The sequence below is a fragment of the Giraffa tippelskirchi genome, chromosome 7 (assembly GCF_054371585.1).
Source record: "Giraffa tippelskirchi isolate mGirTip1 chromosome 7, T2T-mGirTip1v1.2.pri, whole genome shotgun sequence".
NCBI lineage: Eukaryota > Metazoa > Chordata > Mammalia > Artiodactyla > Giraffidae > Giraffa > Giraffa tippelskirchi.
In genome coordinates this window covers 159,272,633-159,290,537 of record NC_137281.1, presented here as the reverse complement: position 1 = coordinate 159,290,537, position 17,905 = coordinate 159,272,633, and the positions used below count along the sequence as shown (strand labels likewise).

Sequence of the window (17,905 nt, the reverse complement as noted above, 5' to 3'; positions counted from 1 at the left end):
TTCCAAATACAGTTAAAATATATATTTTAAAGATACTTCAGATTTTATTTCTAGGATTTTTATACGCACAGCAGCAGCAACAGCTTCTTCTCACACACGTGCGTGCTCAGTCACTCAGTCCTGTCCGACTCTTTGCAGCCCCGTGGACTGCAGCCCGCCAGGCGCCTCTGTCCGTGGGATTCTCCAGGCAAGAGAACTGGAGTGGGGTGCCCTTTCCTCCTCCAGGGGATCTTCCCCACCCAGGGATCGAACCCAGATCTGTTTATGTCTCCCGCATTGGCAGGCAGATTCTTGACTGCTGAGCCACCTGGGAAGTGCATGCGCGCACGCGCACACACACAGACACACACACACACACACACACACACACGTTAAGCCATTTAGGAATTTAATTACTTTATTATATATTAGTTACTTTATTATGGTTGACTGCAGAGGAAAATGGTTTTTATGTTAAGGCTAAATTTTTCCCACAAAAGTTAAACATCATACTGTGTATGTATTTATATTTTATATATGTGTATATTTTTTAATTTTTTTAAGGAAAGCTTTTACAGGTCAACACTGGTGCTAAAGAACAGTTATTCTTTGAAGCTCCCAGAGGGAAAAAACAAACCATTCCCAGTGGAGAGGTAGGAAGATAGTAGTGCTTGAAATGTTGATATGACTAAAAGTGGTTAGAAAGCCGATGCCTGTCTGGGTACAGGAAAATATGCTATGTTAAGAAAAGGAATAAATTGTTTACTTGTATGGCTAGCTGTTCTCTAATTACTTTCCTTAAAAGACAAGAAGCATGCAATAGCATGTAAAAGACACGCCATGTGAGATTGGATTACTGCATCTGTCAAATCTTTTGGAACCCATGTACCTAAGATGCTTATTGGCAAATTTCTATTTAAGAAAAAAAGAAAAAGAAACAAAATGTGTGGGTTTTGTGACTGACATTATTAGCAAAACTTTTTGACATGGCCAAGGAAGAGAAACTAAATAAATTTAACTTCAAAGTGGCTTAGTAAGGAGAGGAATTGTAAGTCAAATTCTTAATTTCCAATAATGATTAATTGGAAAACATGCTTATAAAGTCCTAGTAGAAGTTTAGACATGAAATGAAAGAATCAGTTTCTGATATTCTAAGAGCAGAAAAAGTCCTATTTATTAATATTGTCACTGTATGTTCAGCATCTAGAATACACAGTGGATAAATAAATCTTGAATGATGTTATGTTAAAATTTTTCTGCAGGAACTAGTGTACTTGGCAAGCTACAAAACCAGAGCAACTAATAATTTGTTTCACTGTTTTTATTAAACTTTTACTTGTGAGATCTATAATTAATTACAAAGAAAAATATTCAATTTTTTGTTAATGTTTTAGAGTGAGATGTTATAAACTTAGAGCAGTCTTTTTTTATTTTTTAGGCAGAAAAAATTGGTTGGGCATCATGGACAAGCGTGCTTGGTTTATGCTGTGAGGGAATTTGGCCAGTAATTGGAGAAGTCACGGATGTAACTGCCTCTTGCCTCACCAGTGACAAAACAGTCCTAGCTACTGGGGATGATTTGGGATTTGTGAAGTTATTTAGATATCCTGCTAAAGTATGTGGTTTTCTTTAATTCTCCTAATGATCATAATTATAAAAATGGTTAAGGTAATGCCCTTTCATAGCATTTCATTGTTGTAATATGAATATCACATATGGAATACATAATATTGTAATATGAAAGGTTCATAATTTATTTCCTGTTCTTGACATCATGTTTATAGCTTTTATCTAGAAGTAGTATTATAATTTATGATCCCATGTCTTAAGTTATATATTATATTGTACGGTTTCTCAGTATTGAGTAGTGTAAATATTCCTTTTAGAAGAATCATTCTTTTAGTCCTAATATTAAATAAGTTTAGTATGCTTTTGATAAAATATATTATCATTAACACTAAATACAAACTCTTGATATTTTTAACTTTAACATTTCAAATGTTCTATCTGATTAAATATAAAATACTATAAATTATAATACCTATGAAATCAAAGTAAACGACATTAGTTTAATGTGATGAATAATGCTATTTTTAGTTTAATGTGATGAACAATGCTATTTTTAGTTTAATGTGATGAACAATGCTATTTTTAGTTTAATGTGATGAACAATGCTATTTTTAGTTTAATGTAATGAACAATGCTATTTTTCTAAAACCAAACTGTAGAGATTCTTTGGAATGTGCATGCCCACGTTACTGTGTGCTGTGTGATGACTAAATTCTTTTACTGCTTTTTCTGCTGCTCAAACTACTGGGAAATATTAGGCTTTCACTTAGCACAAAAATAAAATTCTTGATATCAAGTATAGATATGCATTTACTTGTCACAAATTCAGGTGTATGTTATAATACAGCACCAAAATGAACATAAATGTAAGTCTGAAATATGTCACTGAAATCATATTCAGTGCATGATGGTCTTAGTTGCTCATATGAATATTTTTAGATCAGCATTGAAATGAAACCGTAAGTTTTAGAAATTCCCGTAGAGAACTCAGGTACCCAAGAAAATATTTTACAAGTCCTTGTTTTAGATACACTGAAGTTGTAGTACCTTACTTGATAAGAATGTGTTCCAATAAAACATTTATTAGTCAAAAACTTCACTCTCAGTATTCTAGATGGTATAGAAGCCCTAAGAATATGTTCTAGAATGTTGGTCCACAGATCTCTTCTTCTTACTGTGGCAAGAACCACAAAATCGTAGGGAAACTATCTTCTTCCGGTGTTTTCATGACAGATTTCTCTTCGATTTCGCTGGTTTTATTGATTCCTCGTTTCCAAAAAATCCACTGATTTAACTATTACTATGTTTTGTCTCCCTGGAGAAGGAGTGGCAGCCCACTCCAGGATTCTTGCCTGGCAGGCCACAGTCCATGGGGTTGCAAAGTCGGACGTGACTGAGCGACTGAACACGTTTTGTTTATATAAGACATTTCTTATTTTAACACCCTTGAAAAGATATCCATCTAAAACCTGCTTATGACATGTTGATCTGGAATTTACTTGTGTAATCCAGTAATGCTAGTGTTCTAGATTTAAAAGTTACCAGTATCTTGGATTTTTCTGTATATTTAAAAGAAAAATACATTACTGTGTGTAACATCTGCTTATAATCAAACACACTAATGAATTACAATGAAAGATATTTACATGAGTATATACTGAAATGTTTGCTAATTACTCTTTGTTAATATGGCCATGCTGTATGTACGTAGGCATTTGTATCCTGATTTTCCCAGTTATTGTGTTTCTTTCTGACAATAATATGTCTGCATAGCCATCGTTTTTAAAAGATATCCACCATAATTAACTATTACTATGTTGAATATTTACGGTATTTAAAATATTTCACTGCTCTAAGTCAATACTATAGCAAATGTTTTTTGTGTAGATAAGGTCTCCTTAGCATATATCTCTTAAAAAGAAATGATGAGACAAAGGTCAGCATTTTCATGCTTTTCAATGTAGAATACCAAGTTGATTTCCGAAAGAGTTATGCCCATAGTACTAGCAGTGTGCAAAACTACTAGTTTATCTTATCCTCACTAAGTTTGGGAACTGTTACTTTTTATTTTAGTGAGTTTCAGTATTTTCTCATTTTTTTTTTAACAAAGTGCCTTTGCAGTGATTAATTTCCAATCAAAGATTAAGAAAGAAGTTCAAAATTATAAAAACTTTTCAAGTAATAAAATTTCTCAGAAATTTGAATTTTTTTTTAATTTTTAGGGAAAATTTGGAAAGTTTAAGAGGTACGTGGCCCATAGTACACATGTCACAAATGTTCGCTGGACTTACGATGACAGCATGTTGGTTACCTTAGGAGGCGCAGATATGTCTTTAATGGTTTGGACAAATGAAATGGAGGGCTATCGAGAAAAAAGACCTTGTGATAGTGAAGAATCTGATATAGATTCTGAAGAAGATGGGGGTATGTCATTTTAAGATATTTTAACAAAAACATAGAAAAAATTTAACACAACTGATTTAAACTGCGGAAGTTTAATAAGTAATAATAATGCTTGAATAATTATCGTTTTAGTCTTTTTGGTCTATTTAACACCAGAATTTTTTTTTGTGACTCTAAAATAACAGGCTGGCATATACTGATGACTTATTCTTCATTTAGCAATGTATGATAATCATACTTTAAAGAAGTACTATTAAAATAAATTTATAGTAGTGAGCCTCATACTTTAAAATAATTTTTTTTTCCTATTATACCAGTAATACCCACTCATTGTAGCAAAGTTAGAAAGTATATTTTTCAATAAAAAAATGAATACAGCATCCATAATTTGAACACTCAGAGGTAACTTCTGTTAACTTTTGGGATGTTACCCATAGGGGTATGTGTATTTGTACACATTATCTTTGTTTTTAATAAAAATGGCATCATATTGAGGTTTTTTTGTAGCTTGCTATTATCACTTAATCAGTGTTCTTTATCACTAAATATTCTTCTACATCATTTTTACTGGCTGTATGTTATTTCATAATTTGACTATAACACGATGTATTTAACTTATTTCATATTGTTTAACGTCCTTGTATCTGATTTTTAAGATCATAATTGAGATCCTCCACTATAATGTAGAGAATAATTCTTATATTTTGATGTTAGGCTATGACAGTGATGTCACAAGGGAGAATGAAATCAGTTACACCATCAGAGCCTTATCAACAAATATTCGCCCAATGTTTGGAATCAAGCCTCATTTGCAACAAAAAGAACCCTCAACTGATGAAAGGTAACAGTCAAGTTTAAAACTAGATGAAGAAAAAGATATAGGTATTAGAAATTGAACTGATTGTTTAACTGAATGAATTTCTTGCAGAAGAGAAGTAGTGGTGGTACTCTTGCATTTTACAGTCCCCAACTTCTCTTAGAAAGCATGTTTGTCCTTAAATACTTTTTGGTAATGACGCTGTCCTTTGCAAGTAGCTTAGGGAATGATGCTACATATAAAGTCTGTATGATTAAAGGAATCTAACTGGATAACTTTTATAAATATATGTTATAAGGTTTCTAGAAATAATACAAACTGAATCTAATACCTAGTATGTTTTAGGAAGCACATAAACAGAGAGATGCTTAAGTTTTGAAAAGGCCTTTTTATCCATGTGCATTTGATCAAGGATAGAAAGTCATTATTTTAAATTTTTTCCAAAAAGACAAGTTGAAGTTGTCTCTGGGAATTATTGGTGTTTGTCAAGAAGCAGGAAATCAAAATAAGGCTATGTGCACTGCAGTCTTATGAGGAAAGAGAACTTGATTTAATAAAGTATCTTAGTGTTATGACAGATCAAGAGTAAAATCGTGAGCCTGATGCTTTTAAAATCATTAGAGAAGATAGAAAACAGTGAAGAGGCATATGGATCAGTGAATCGCATAGATTTCAGAAATGAAGAGGTTTTAAGAAATGATAAAGGAAGAGTTATCCAGAAACTACAGTGAAGAACAAAGAAAGAATGGGTGTAAGAACAGCAGTGACCTCTGACCTTTGATGAGGCAAAATTTTAAGAAGTATTTGAGGAAAAAGTTAAAAATGAAAGGGAATTCATTCCCAGTTAAACAGAATTTAAGTTGAAAAGTCAAGTGAATGTACAGTTAGTGAGGATAACGCTAAAGGCCATTGGAGCTCAGCTAGATACAAACGATGTTACAAGACAGCATTGGCAGAGAGACGTGCATCTGCATCTGCGGATTCAATATTCTGGGAAAAGAATGAGGTTGGGTGAGATACACGTTATTGATGGTGAAGGAGGAACTGGAGATTCTGTTGAACTGAGTAGCCCTGCAGTTCTAAGGTAGAATGCTGAGGTTGTGATGTCTCCACAGCCCCTCTTCCAGGCGCCCCATTTGCTGATGGTGGTATTCCTTAGATGATAGCAGTGAGGGGTCACTTAAAAAAAGCAGGTAGACAGTGATGATCTGTTTGGTGGTGTAAGTTGTATCTGACTCTTTGCGGACCCCATGGACTGTAGCCCATCAGGATCCTCTGTCCGTGGGATTTTCCAGGCAAGATTACTGCAGTGGGTTGCCATTTCCTTCTCCAGGGGATCTTCCCAACCTAGGGATTGAACCCTGCTCTCCTGCATTGCACGTGGATTCTTTACCGACTGAGCTACCAGGGAAGCCATAAAGGCATAAAAAGGGGCAGAGTATTAAACTAGAGGTATGGTTTTTTTTAATGCTGAACATACCATGATCTAAATACTTGTATGGTATTCAGGGTTGAGGTGACTTGACACTGACTTTGAAGACAGTTCAAAGGGCATGGTTTTTGGAATAAGATCCCAGGTGCTGCCAATGGTAAAGAACCCACCTGCCAATGCAGGTAGACACAGGTTTGGTCCCTGGGTCGGGAAGATTCCCTGGAGGAAGACATGGCAACCCACTCCAGTATTCTTGCCTGGAGAATCCCATGGACAGAGGAGCCTGGTAGGCTATGGTCCATAGGGTCGCACAGAGTTGGACACAACTGAAGCAACTTAGCACGCAAATAGGTTAAAATACTCATTTTTATTATTTGCCAGTTGTGTGACCTTGAGAAACTTTTCATTCTCTCTGAACCTCAGTTTCCTCAGAGGTAAAATAAACATTATAATCCACAATTTATGGAGTATTTCATGAAATGAAGTAATGTATATAAAGAATTTAGGTAGTAATTCTTCACCACTCCTTTCTTGGAATAAAATACAAAGTAACCTAAGGAGATATCTGATTAAACTGACACACTTCCTTTTTTAAAATTTTATTTTACTATAGTTTAGGCCATGTCACACTACTTGCGAGACCTTTCTTCCCCAACCAGGAATTGAACCCAGGACCACAGCAGTAAAAGTGCTGAGTCCTAACCACTGTACTCCAGGGAACTCCCTAAGAGCTTTTTCTTTTAGTACTGAAATTAAATATCCACAGAGTGATGAATACTGCCTGTATATTTATTAATTAGAGCCATATCAGTATGCAAATGTGGATGTTCATAATTAGAATATTTTCAGTATAGTACTTAATATTCCCTAAAAGAAATTATATCTCACAAGTAATGAAAAATGTGATATAGGGAAGAAGAGACTCTAGATATTCTCATTAATCTTTTTCATTTATTATATTGATTTTTAAAGAAAATATTATCATTTATCAGATAAATGTAGTATGTCAGAAAATGTGACTTAATTTTAATCTGTAGACCATCCCTCATGGTAAAACACTTAAATTTCCTCCTTCATTGTGGAAGTGGAAGTGACCCAAGTTCTGACAGAAATATTTTACAGCTCACAAAGAATGGTTGACACTGTCATAATTGTAATCTTTGCTGTTAACTTGCATTCTCAAAATTGTTTTTTATTTATTTTCCATTTTGTTCTCAAATTATTTTATAATTCAGCTCTACTAAATTCTTCTGAAAATGCCAAGGCAGAAAAGTCATTATTGTGATTCATAGTTAGGAGTCTTCATTTTCATCAAATGCAAGAATCAAAGGAGATAAAAATGAAGAGTTTTTTTAATCAACTTTGAACTTTTGTGAAGAGGTTAAATGGTCTGTATACATAATTGTCTTCAGTTTTAAATAAAATATATCATCATCAAATACAAAACACTTTTTAAACAAAACAAATGTTTGTCAAATATCTACTTAAAAGGAAAATATTTCTGATGACAATTTGACTTTATTTAGTTGATTTTTTTGTGTAGTCTTTTTTCCTAAATGATATTAATAATTTTATGTTTTTCTTTTTCTGTTTAAGTATTTTTATGACAAGTCTTAATGTATTTAAAGTAGTTACTTGTCAATCAAATTTCCAATATTTTTTAATAAATCAGAACAACGTGACATAAAATTTAGGCATTGTATTTCCTTAGAATTTTGTTGAAATGTTACCTTTATTCTGTCTACTAAACTGATATATTTTATTCATCATCAATTTTCATATCTGTTTATCTCCTTTTTTCTCTTGCTTCTTTTGAAGGCAGGGAGTAGTAAGGTAAGTTATTTTATTTAAGAAAATATTTTACTCAAAAATTTCTTTTTCTCTTTTGGTCTTTGTGGTATTTTAAGGTATTGATTTTTTTCCCTATAAAACACTGAACTAGTTTTGCTGAGAAAGAATTAGAAAATGAAAGAGAACAAATCCTACAAAAGAGTTGCATTTGAAGATACAATATGTGAGTGTTGCTGTGAGGGTCTTCCTTATAATCAGTGTTTTTACAGATGACTTTTCATAAACGCCTATACTCTTAATAGTTTTAGTTTTTCCTTAAATTTCAAAGACTTGTAAAAACAGTAATCACACATATTTATCAGTGAAGACTTTTCCAGTTGGTAGCAAACCTGTTAGTTTCATGTCATACTTGTTTAATATATTCATTAATTTCAAAACATTAACATAGGGCAATAATGATATTTACACATTTAATAAAATGATATGTGCAAGAAAGGACTGTTTGGGGTCCGTTGATAGCTACCTTTAGTAAATAAAAGTATCTTCAGATAGTTTCTGAAACAGGACGGTATGGAAAAGCCTCATCTGTTTTGGAAGTTAAAAAAGGTACCAGTAGGAAAATGCTGACAGATAAGATGAACAAGTAAATTTGAGAAAGATTGTGCAGAACTTCAGATATTAGGTACTCCTTAGTTAATTTGGCAGATAGCAGGAATTCACTCTGTTTTAAGCAGGAGGTGATGTGTGCAAAGATAGGAGTCTGGAGTGTGATGTGACTTCTTTAAAAGGCCCTCATAATCTTTTACACTATGTTAACAGAAGTAAAACATTCAGACCTAGCATCAGACCTGGAGTAGCTTCTTCAGGACTGAGCTCTGCGTTTTAAAGGGACAGTGACAGTTTACAGTGAACTAGAAAGAAACACAGGATAAAGGAAAGTTGGGTGGCCACTTCACATAGAGAATAATTCATCATTTTTGGAATCACTAGTTTACAAAAAAAAGAAAACTAAGTGGAGATATAATCGCCGTCTTACAAGCAGTTGTTCATGCAGGGTTTAGTAAATGCCCACTTGTCATCAGGGTTGTGAAGGGATGTTCTAGACATGTAAGAGAATTCCTGGTTTCACTGGGAGGGGGGATGAGATTAACATCTATGATCCCTTCCAGTTCTGTTCAGTCATTATGTTGTTATGGGGAATTTTTTTTAAAGTTACCTCCTTTGCTGGAACAGGAAAGATTCAAGACTTTCCTGGTCTCAAGACTCCCTCTGCATGCTTGGTTAACTGGCTGACTGGGAATCCCTCTGGGGTCAGAGGAGGGGGAGCTTCAGTTCCTTAGACAGTCCTTAATAGCAGTGCAGTGCTACCAGCCTTTTAAGTTAATAAACATTAAATAAGCTTAAATATAAATATTTTGTTTGAAATTCAGTTTGCACTGTGGAAAATAAGAATGGCAAGCTATATACAACATAGAACATGTTGAATTCTTTTCTGTTTCATCTTTTTTCTTCTGATTTCCGTGCCATTAATGGAATAATTTAAGCCTTTTTTTATATACAGCAATAAATAAAAACAGTAGGCCTTTACTATATACCATATAGTTTATCTGTGTTAAATGTGTAAAAGTGTTTTATTACAGGAAATATCTCACTACTATTTTAAATTCAGATTTGTGTTGTAATCTTTTCCCTTTTTTATCTGCTGCTGGAAAGAGGCTCCAGGTAACCCTCTCTTTGCTCTAGTCCATGAGGCCTGATGTTGTCTTTTTACTGTCTTTGATAGTTACCATTAATGAGCTGTGTTACTTGGTGTTTTTACCTCTGTTCACAGCTTTCCTTGTTTTTCTCCTTTGAAATCAGTATCCCTGAAATTACTGTATCTTAATAATTGGATTCATACCTGGTGGGTTACAGTCCATGGAGTCAGAAAGACTCGGACATGACTGAGTGACTTTCACTTTTTCATTTTAATAATTGGATTCATAACATATAAGTAACTGCCTTACTAAAACTTAATGCATTTGACTTGTATAATTTTCCAAGCTGTATAATTTTAAGCAATAATATATCCTATATAAATCATCTTTACAAAAATTAAAATATGCTTGTTATACAGGATTTATAGATAAAAATTATACACTTATTAAAGCTGTCAAACAATAACACTGAATAAAGGTCAGCAACTTGGGGGAGAAGGCAAGGCTGCTCCCATTCTTTAAAATGATTTTAGCAGAAATATTTTAAAATAATAAATAATATAAAGTTAATTATATTTATTACTTATAGACATTTTAAAAGTATATGAAAAAGGTTTGGAATCAAAAATTTTTGTGATAATTTGAAAAGTCCTTAATAGAGTGTTGCAAGTGCAAAACTTTTATGTCACCAGTCATGGTTATATACTTCTACATACTGCTTCACATACATATGAAAATACACATTTATATTACATGGTCAAGACATAACAGTTTATTTACTTTTTATAGGTGTCTACCTTGAAAATCACTTTAAAAATGCAAATATATTGTTATGCCTTTAATTTTATGAATTTATTCAGAAATGTTAGAGTTTTCTTGACTGGAAAGTTAACTTGTATCATTTTCTGATTTAGTTGTTACCCAATTAACATTAAAATTTGAAGAGTGAGTTGATGTATGATTGATTTAGATTCACTGTTCAGGTTATTAAATATTTTGAATAATGACTATCTGAGTTTAAACTAAATGATTTGGGTTTAAAAAAAACTAAACAAAAGGCTTTTTTTAGGGAAGAGTTGCCACATTTAAATAGCTGAAAATGGGAACTCCATATACCTAATGACACATTATAAATAGATTCTGAACTTAGTGGAAACAGAGGGAGAGGACTAGATTTGAGAGCTACTGTGTAAGTTTGAAAAATATGAAGTAAATAGTGAAAATGAGGGAAGAGGAGTTGGAGGCAATAGTAATAACCTTTTACAGAGTCACCGTAAAATGTCTTGTTTGCCTAACTGACAGTGTTGCCATAACCACACTAGGAACTTCAGAGGAGAAGGTAAAGGGCACAGAGGACCTGGTGATGAGTACACGTTTGAACTCAGATGTGATTTACATCACCAGCAGCACAGAAAGTTTATAGAAATATTTTCAAAATTCAAGAAGAATATATTGAGTACTTGCCATGTGCAAGATACTGAGATAGCTACTTTAGAGCAGTAGTCTAGGCTGTTGTTGATAACGCACCCCATCAAGAAGCTTTTGAGTTTGTAAAACTAACATTTGTATATTTTTATCACCAGTCTGTTCTTGTGCTGTTGTATTAGTTGCATTTATGAAACATACATCAAAGAAATTAAAAGAAAAGTGAATAGAAGTTCTGAGATTTTCTTTCTACCTTGTTGCCTTAGAAGATACCAAGATATAGAGGGTGGAGTCTAGTGAGAAACACAGACTGGGCTCACTCTTGGGAAGGAGTGTCGGAGACATCTCTCTCTGCAGGGCAGGTGAGAGAAGCTGAGGGAGGGCGCCCATGATGCTACCTCTCCTCCCTCCCCCTTCTCTGTTTCAGACCCCCGGTGAGCAGGGCCCCCCCACAGCCAGAAAAACTCCAGACCAACAATGTCGGCAAGAAAAAGAGGCCCATAGAGGTGAGGAAAATCCAATTTGTACCTTAGAATGTATCCAGGGTTTATTTTGTTTCCTTTCTGTAGAACACCCAAATCTTACCATTATTCTTTATGAAAATAAGTGTATTGAGTATTCTTTTTTGTTCGGTTGTAAAAATTGATTGCTTAACTGTCAAGTCGGAGCTTGGATTGATATCCTCTGTTCCCTTTTTTTTTTTTTAATTAGTCTTTTAGCTTTCTATGAATAATACCCTGAATTGAACCATATCTCAGAGAACTTCTAAATGTAAATGTATGGAATGATCTATGGCTTATAGAAGCATAGTCACCTTAGAGTGTCCTGTTATTTAGTAGTTTGAACTTACAAGTTAAAGATTTAATATTTATACTAAATCAGGAACTTTTACCCCATGAGATAATATTCACTGTAGAATTCAATAACAGCCCTGCTTCCAAGCAAAGAAACTTTCCACAATAATTGAGGAAAAGACAAAAGTTCTCCCAGCATTTCATAATCCAGTATCAGCAATAACGAACAGACTGCTGGGTGTGTGTTAGTCGCTCAGTCGTGTTCGACTCTTTGCAACCCCATGAACTGTAGCCCACCAGGCTTCTCTGTCCATGGAATTCTCCAGGCAAGAATACTGGAGTGGATTCCCTTCTCCAGAGGATCTTCCCAACCCAGGGATCAAACCATGGTCTCCTGCATCGCAGGCAGATTCTTTACTATTTGAGCTACAGGGAAGTCCTAAGCAGACTGCTAAGTGAGGTCAAAAGCAAGGCATAAAGCTGTGGGAGGGTGACTGTTGTACTCCCTGCCCCACTCAGCCTCACACGGTCAGTGAAAATGGGCACGGGGAGTAGCAGCATTATCTTCAGCATGAGTCATCCTAGACGGCGGGCTTAGCAGTGAAGCTGCTACACTGTTGGTATCCTTGGAAGCATATCACTTGGACCTAATTTATCCTCAGTTATATATGCAGATCAAATATTTTTGACTTAACAGTTAACACAAATTGAAATATTTTTCTTTTGGACACAAAGTATCTCAGTGTTTAACACACGAAATCTTAACTAAAATTCTTGGAGTCAGCATTGTATGCAAAGATGGGCTCAATGAAGGACAGAAATGGTAGGGACCTAACAGAAGCAGAGGATATTAAGAAGAGGTGGCAAGAATACACAGAATTGCACAAAAAAGATCTTCATGACCCAGATAACCAGGATGGTGTGATCACTCACCTAGAGCCAGACATCCTGGAATTCATGAAGTCAAGTGGGCCTTAGGAAGCATCACTATGAACAACGCTAGTGGAGGTGATGGAGTTCCAGTTGAGCTTCAAATCCTGAAAGATGATGCTGTGGAAGTGCTGCACTCGATATGCCAGCAAATCTGGAAAACTCAGCAGTGGCCACAGGACTGGAAAAGGTCAGTTTTCATTCCAATCCCAAAGAAAGGAAATGCCAAAGAGTGCTCAGACTACCACACAATTGCACTCATCTCATACGCTGGTAAAGTAATGCTCAAAATTCTCCAAGCCAGGCTTCAGCAATACGTGAACCGTGAACCTCCAGATGTTCGAGCTGGTTTTAGAAAAGGCAGAGGAACCAGAGATCAAATTGCCAACATCCGATGGATCATCAAAAAAGCAACAGAGTTCCAGAAAAACATCTGTTTCTGCTTTATTGACTCTGCCAAAGCCTTTGACTGTGTGGATCACAATAACCTGTGGAAAATTCTGAAAGAGATGGGAATACCAGACCACCTGACCTGTCTCTTGAGAAACCTGTATGCAGGTCAGGAAGCAACAGTTAGAACTGGACATGGAACAACAGACTGGTTCCAAATAGGAAAAGGAGTACATCAAAGCTGTATATTGTCACCCTGCTTATTTAACTTAGATGCAGAGTACATCATGAGAAACGCTGGGCTGGAAGAAGCACAAGCTGGAATCAAGATTGCTGGGAGAAATACCAATAACCTCAGATATGCAGATGACACTACCCTTATGGCAGAAAGTGAAGAAAACTACAGAGCCTCTTGATGAAAGTGAAAGAGGAGAGTGAAAAAGTTGGCTTAAAGCTCAACATTCAGAAAACTAAGATCATGGCATCCGGTCCCATCACTTCATGGGAAATAGATGGGGACACAGTGGAAACAGTGTCAGACTTTATTTTTTTGGGCTCCAAAATCACTGCAGATGGTGATTGCAGCCATGAAATTAAAAGACACTTACTCCTTGGAAGGAAAGTTATGACCAACCTAGATAGCATATTTAAAAGCAGAGACATTACTTTGCCAACAAAGGTCCGTCTAGTCAAGGCTATGGTTTTTCCAGTGGTCACGTGTGGATGTGAGAGTTGGACTGTAAAGAAAGCTGAGCACCGAAGAATTGATGCTTTTGAACTGTGGTGTTGGAGAAGACTCTTGAGAGTCCCTTGGACTGCAAGGAGATCCAATCAATCCATCCATCCTAAAGGAGATCAGTCCTGGGTGTTCATTGGAAGGACTGATGTTGAAGCTGAAGCTCCAATACTTTGGCCACCTCATGCGAAGAGTTGACTCATTGGAAAAGACCCTGATGCTGGATAGGATTGGGGGCGGGAGGAGAAGGGGACGACAGAGGATGAGATGGTTGGATGGCATCACCGACTCGATGGACATGAGTTTGGGTGGACTCCGGGAGTTGGTGATGGACAGGGAGGCCTGGTGTGCTGCGGTTCATGGGGTCGCAAAAGAGTCGGACACGACTGAGCGACTGAACTGAACTGAACTTGGAGTCAGATGACGGTGTGCTTCCCTTTTCATTTTTATAGATTTATGTAGAAAAATATGGAATGTGTGTTTCAGCTGCTCAAAAAAGCTTAAATAGGCATATCTGGCTTATTTGTGTTTGAATTTTATAAATCAAAAATGCATCCTCCATTTTGACTGAAAACCACCAGTACTATATACAGCAAAATAATGGTGAACATTTAAACATGAGCAAATGTATAATGGTTTTATCATTGTTTTAGGACCTTGTGTTGGAGCTTGTTTTTGGCTATCGAGGCCGAGACTGCAGGAATAATGTTCATTATTTAAATGATGGTGATGATATAATTTATCACACTGCATCCATTGGAATTCTTCACAATGTTGCTACAGGTAGGAAACCCTAATTCTCCATTCCCCTCTTTTTAAAATTGAGAATTTTTTATTTAGCATCTTAAAACTCTGTTAAAAATATAAATAATTAAAAGACATTAATCTGGAATATGAATATTTCATACTGTAGAACTTCCTAGTAATATTGTAAGTAATTTACAAACTTGAAGAGAGTATAGCACAGCAGAGAAGGACTTCATAATGCAAAGCGCTTATCGATCTCGATTAGACATGAAGGATTACTGTATGCTGAAAGCATGTTTTATAGCAAAAATATTTGTAACTTGATTCTGTTTCCCCGCAAGTGGTTGTCTTTGATAGTTCGTGATTGAAAGGAACATGTTGGGTGAGTGATTCCTAAGGACTGGGGGTGAAGTGGCAGTGTTCCTGCTGAGGGCTTAGAAAGCCAAAAAGGGTAACTAAGAAAGCTGTTGCCTGTGACTTGACTGATGATGATACCTGTTAGATTCAAGAGATGGGAAAATATTTCTTGACGTCTTATTTAACTGATTGTGTTGTTGAAAAAGTTCTCTAATCATCGTTTGATGACCAAGGATGTGATAATCCTACTAGTAATACTCTTTATTAATTTTGAATTGCTTTATTACATAAAGTTATAAACTTCATAAAGTCAGAAAGTTGTTGTTGTTCAGTTGCTCAGTCGTGTCCGACTCTTTGTGACCTGCCATGGACTGCAGCACACCAGTCTTCCCTGTCCTTCACTCTCTCCTGGTGTTTGCTCAAACTCATGTCCATTGAGTTGGTGATGCCATCCAACCATCTCATCCTCTGTCGTCCCCTTCTCCTCCCTCCTTCAATCTTTCCCAGCATCAGGGATCTTTTTTAATGAGTCGGCCCTTTGCATCAGGTGGCCAAAGTATTGGAGCTTTAGCTTCAGCGTCAGTCCTTCCAATGAATATTCAGGACTGATTTCCTTTAGGATGGACTGGTTTGATCTCCTTGCAGTCCAAGGGACTCTCAAGAGTCTTCTGCAACACCACAGTTCAAAAGCATCAATTCTTCGGCACTCAGCTTTCTTTATGGTCCAACTCTCACATCCATATGTGAATACTGGAAAAACCATAGCCTTGACTAGATGGACCTTAGTTGGCAAAGTAATGTCTCTGCTTTTTAATACACTGTCTAGGTTTGTCATAGCTTTTCTTCCAAGGAGAAAGCATCTTTTAATTTTATGGCTGCAGTCACCATCTGCAGTGATTTTGAGCCCAACAAAATAGTCTGTCACTGTTTGCATTGAAGATACAGTTTATCTAGTACAAACACTTGTGGCTTTTTTTCCTCTGGTAGCTTCACTCTAATTGGGTAGAATGGATTCTGTGAGTCATAATCCCCTACCCCTGTCAGTATTAATCATTAACATGGTGTATCTGTTTTAGTTTCCTTAAGAAAAAGATTCATCAAGATTACACAAATCAATGGTAATTTTCTATTCAGTACTTTAGGTCATTAAAAAATACCTCTTATTAATAGAAAATCCTCTTTGAGGCTTCACTTATCCTTCACAGAGAATATAGAAGATAAGAAAAGACACACTACATAAGGGTGAAAGTATAAGTACACGTCCATATTTATACATGTAGTTTTCTTTAGTTTCCTGGGTTTTAGTTACTCACCTTCCTGATGGGGATGTAGAGAGCCAGGATGGAGGGATGACGGAGCCCTTGCCCCAGTGGCCTCTCACCGTGCATTGCTATGTGTATAGGCTGAGAAGTGCTGATGTGTTAGCTGATCTACTGATTTAGTCAGCTGCGCATAGAATTATTTGTTTGTTCCTTTAACTGAACTCAGCCCTGGGAAATAGGAAACACATTTTACTTTGAGAAGAAGTTCAAAAGTAATGTTAGATATATTAAATGTTATTTAAAAAATTTTTTTCTTTGGTTTTGTTTTGCTCTTTGGAGGACCTAGTGTCGATGGTACTCTATAACCTGGACCCAGTCTACCACTCTGACCTCATTTCCCACCTCTTCGTTTGACTTGCACAAGCCTCCCTTTCTTGCCTCCTGCAAAGTCATAGTCCACCAGGGTCTCTTCACTGTCACTACTAGTAGATAAATCATATTACTTCTTTGATCAGAATTATTTCAGCACCTCCCCACTGACTACAGAATAAATATAAAATTTAATAATAGGCTTGTTTTCAAAATCCTCTGTAATTCTAGTTCAAACTTGCCTGTCCAATGATATTTCTCACTTTTCTTCTTTGTTACCCTGTATTTCAGCCAAACGAGCCATCTGTATGCATACCCACGGCTTCCCTGCCTTTGTATCTTTGCTTCAAGTATTCCTCTTCCTGAAATGCCTGACCCAAACACATTCACGTTTCCAGAATCTGTCATGTCAGTTCAGGAGTGCCATCTGTTCATAAGAAGAGCAGATCACTGCATATTTCCATAGTGCTTTGATCTTTAACTCTCTTGTGGCACTTGATGTCTTCCAACCTGGCATTACATGGGTTATGCCTTTCAGGGTTCTACTACTTTAAGGATTTCTCAGTCACGTTTACATCCTTAGGATGAAGTATATATATTGTGCTCAAAAAGTATATGTTAAATAAGCAAGGAAGTTAAACACAGCAGTTTATTACTCTCAATAAAGTGCACTTGACTATTTCACATTAAAGTTTTCAAATTTAATTTTCAAATTCTTTTTTTATAGGGACTCAGAGTTTTTATCAGGAACATAATGATGATATTCTGTGCCTCACTGTAAATCAGCACCCTAAATTTATCAACATAGTGGCAACTGGCCAAGTAGGTATGTTTCTGTATTTTAAAAAGAAATAGTATTAAGTAATTGTCTCGTTTACATTAATTCAGGGTCCTGGGGAAAAAGACTAAACCGTTTTGTGTATTGTCTGAGATGGATTTGTGCATGAAGCACACGTCCGGTTCTACCATATTATTTGCTTCCAGGTACCTTTCTTTCCCTTTGTTTATCTGTGTTGGTTCAGACAGTTCAGAATGAAGAGCAATGTATTTTATGGTGGTTGAAATAGTTGAATTTAATCCTTTAGTAGAAATCTCTGAGCAGCAGAAAGTTTTAATTTCCTAGCATGTAAAGCAGGAAGGAAGAGTCTGAGGCGGGAGTGGTAAGTAAGGGGAGCCGAGAGGAACTGACCCACAGGGCAGAGCCTCT

At 35.9% G+C, this 17,905-nt stretch overlaps 1 protein-coding gene across 9 annotated transcripts in view; it reads left to right on the top strand.

Annotated features, from left to right (window-relative positions):
• Positions 1-17,905, top strand: part of EML5 (EMAP like 5) — a 156,521-nt gene that overhangs the window by 109,377 nt on the left and 29,239 nt on the right. For 4 of the 9 annotated variants that reach the window (XR_014059527.1, XM_081510331.1, XM_081510328.1 and 1 more), the window contains exons 24-30: positions 544-632; positions 1,418-1,594; positions 3,771-3,972; positions 4,666-4,792; positions 11,541-11,619; positions 14,617-14,746; positions 17,426-17,524. Coding sequence is in view for 7 of the 9 variants with exons in the window: in XM_081510331.1 (XP_081366457.1) it covers positions 544-632; positions 1,418-1,594; positions 3,771-3,972; positions 4,666-4,792; positions 11,541-11,619; positions 14,617-14,746; positions 17,426-17,524 (903 nt within the window). In the remaining 2 variants the exon portion in view is untranslated. Of the gene's footprint in view, positions 1-543; positions 633-1,417; positions 1,595-3,770; positions 3,973-4,665; positions 4,793-8,018; positions 8,034-9,704; positions 9,714-11,540; positions 11,620-14,616; positions 14,747-17,425; positions 17,535-17,905 lie in introns of all 9 variants that reach the window. The other 5 variants (XM_081510333.1, XM_081510334.1, XM_081510330.1 and 2 more) reach the window with 4 other exon arrangements.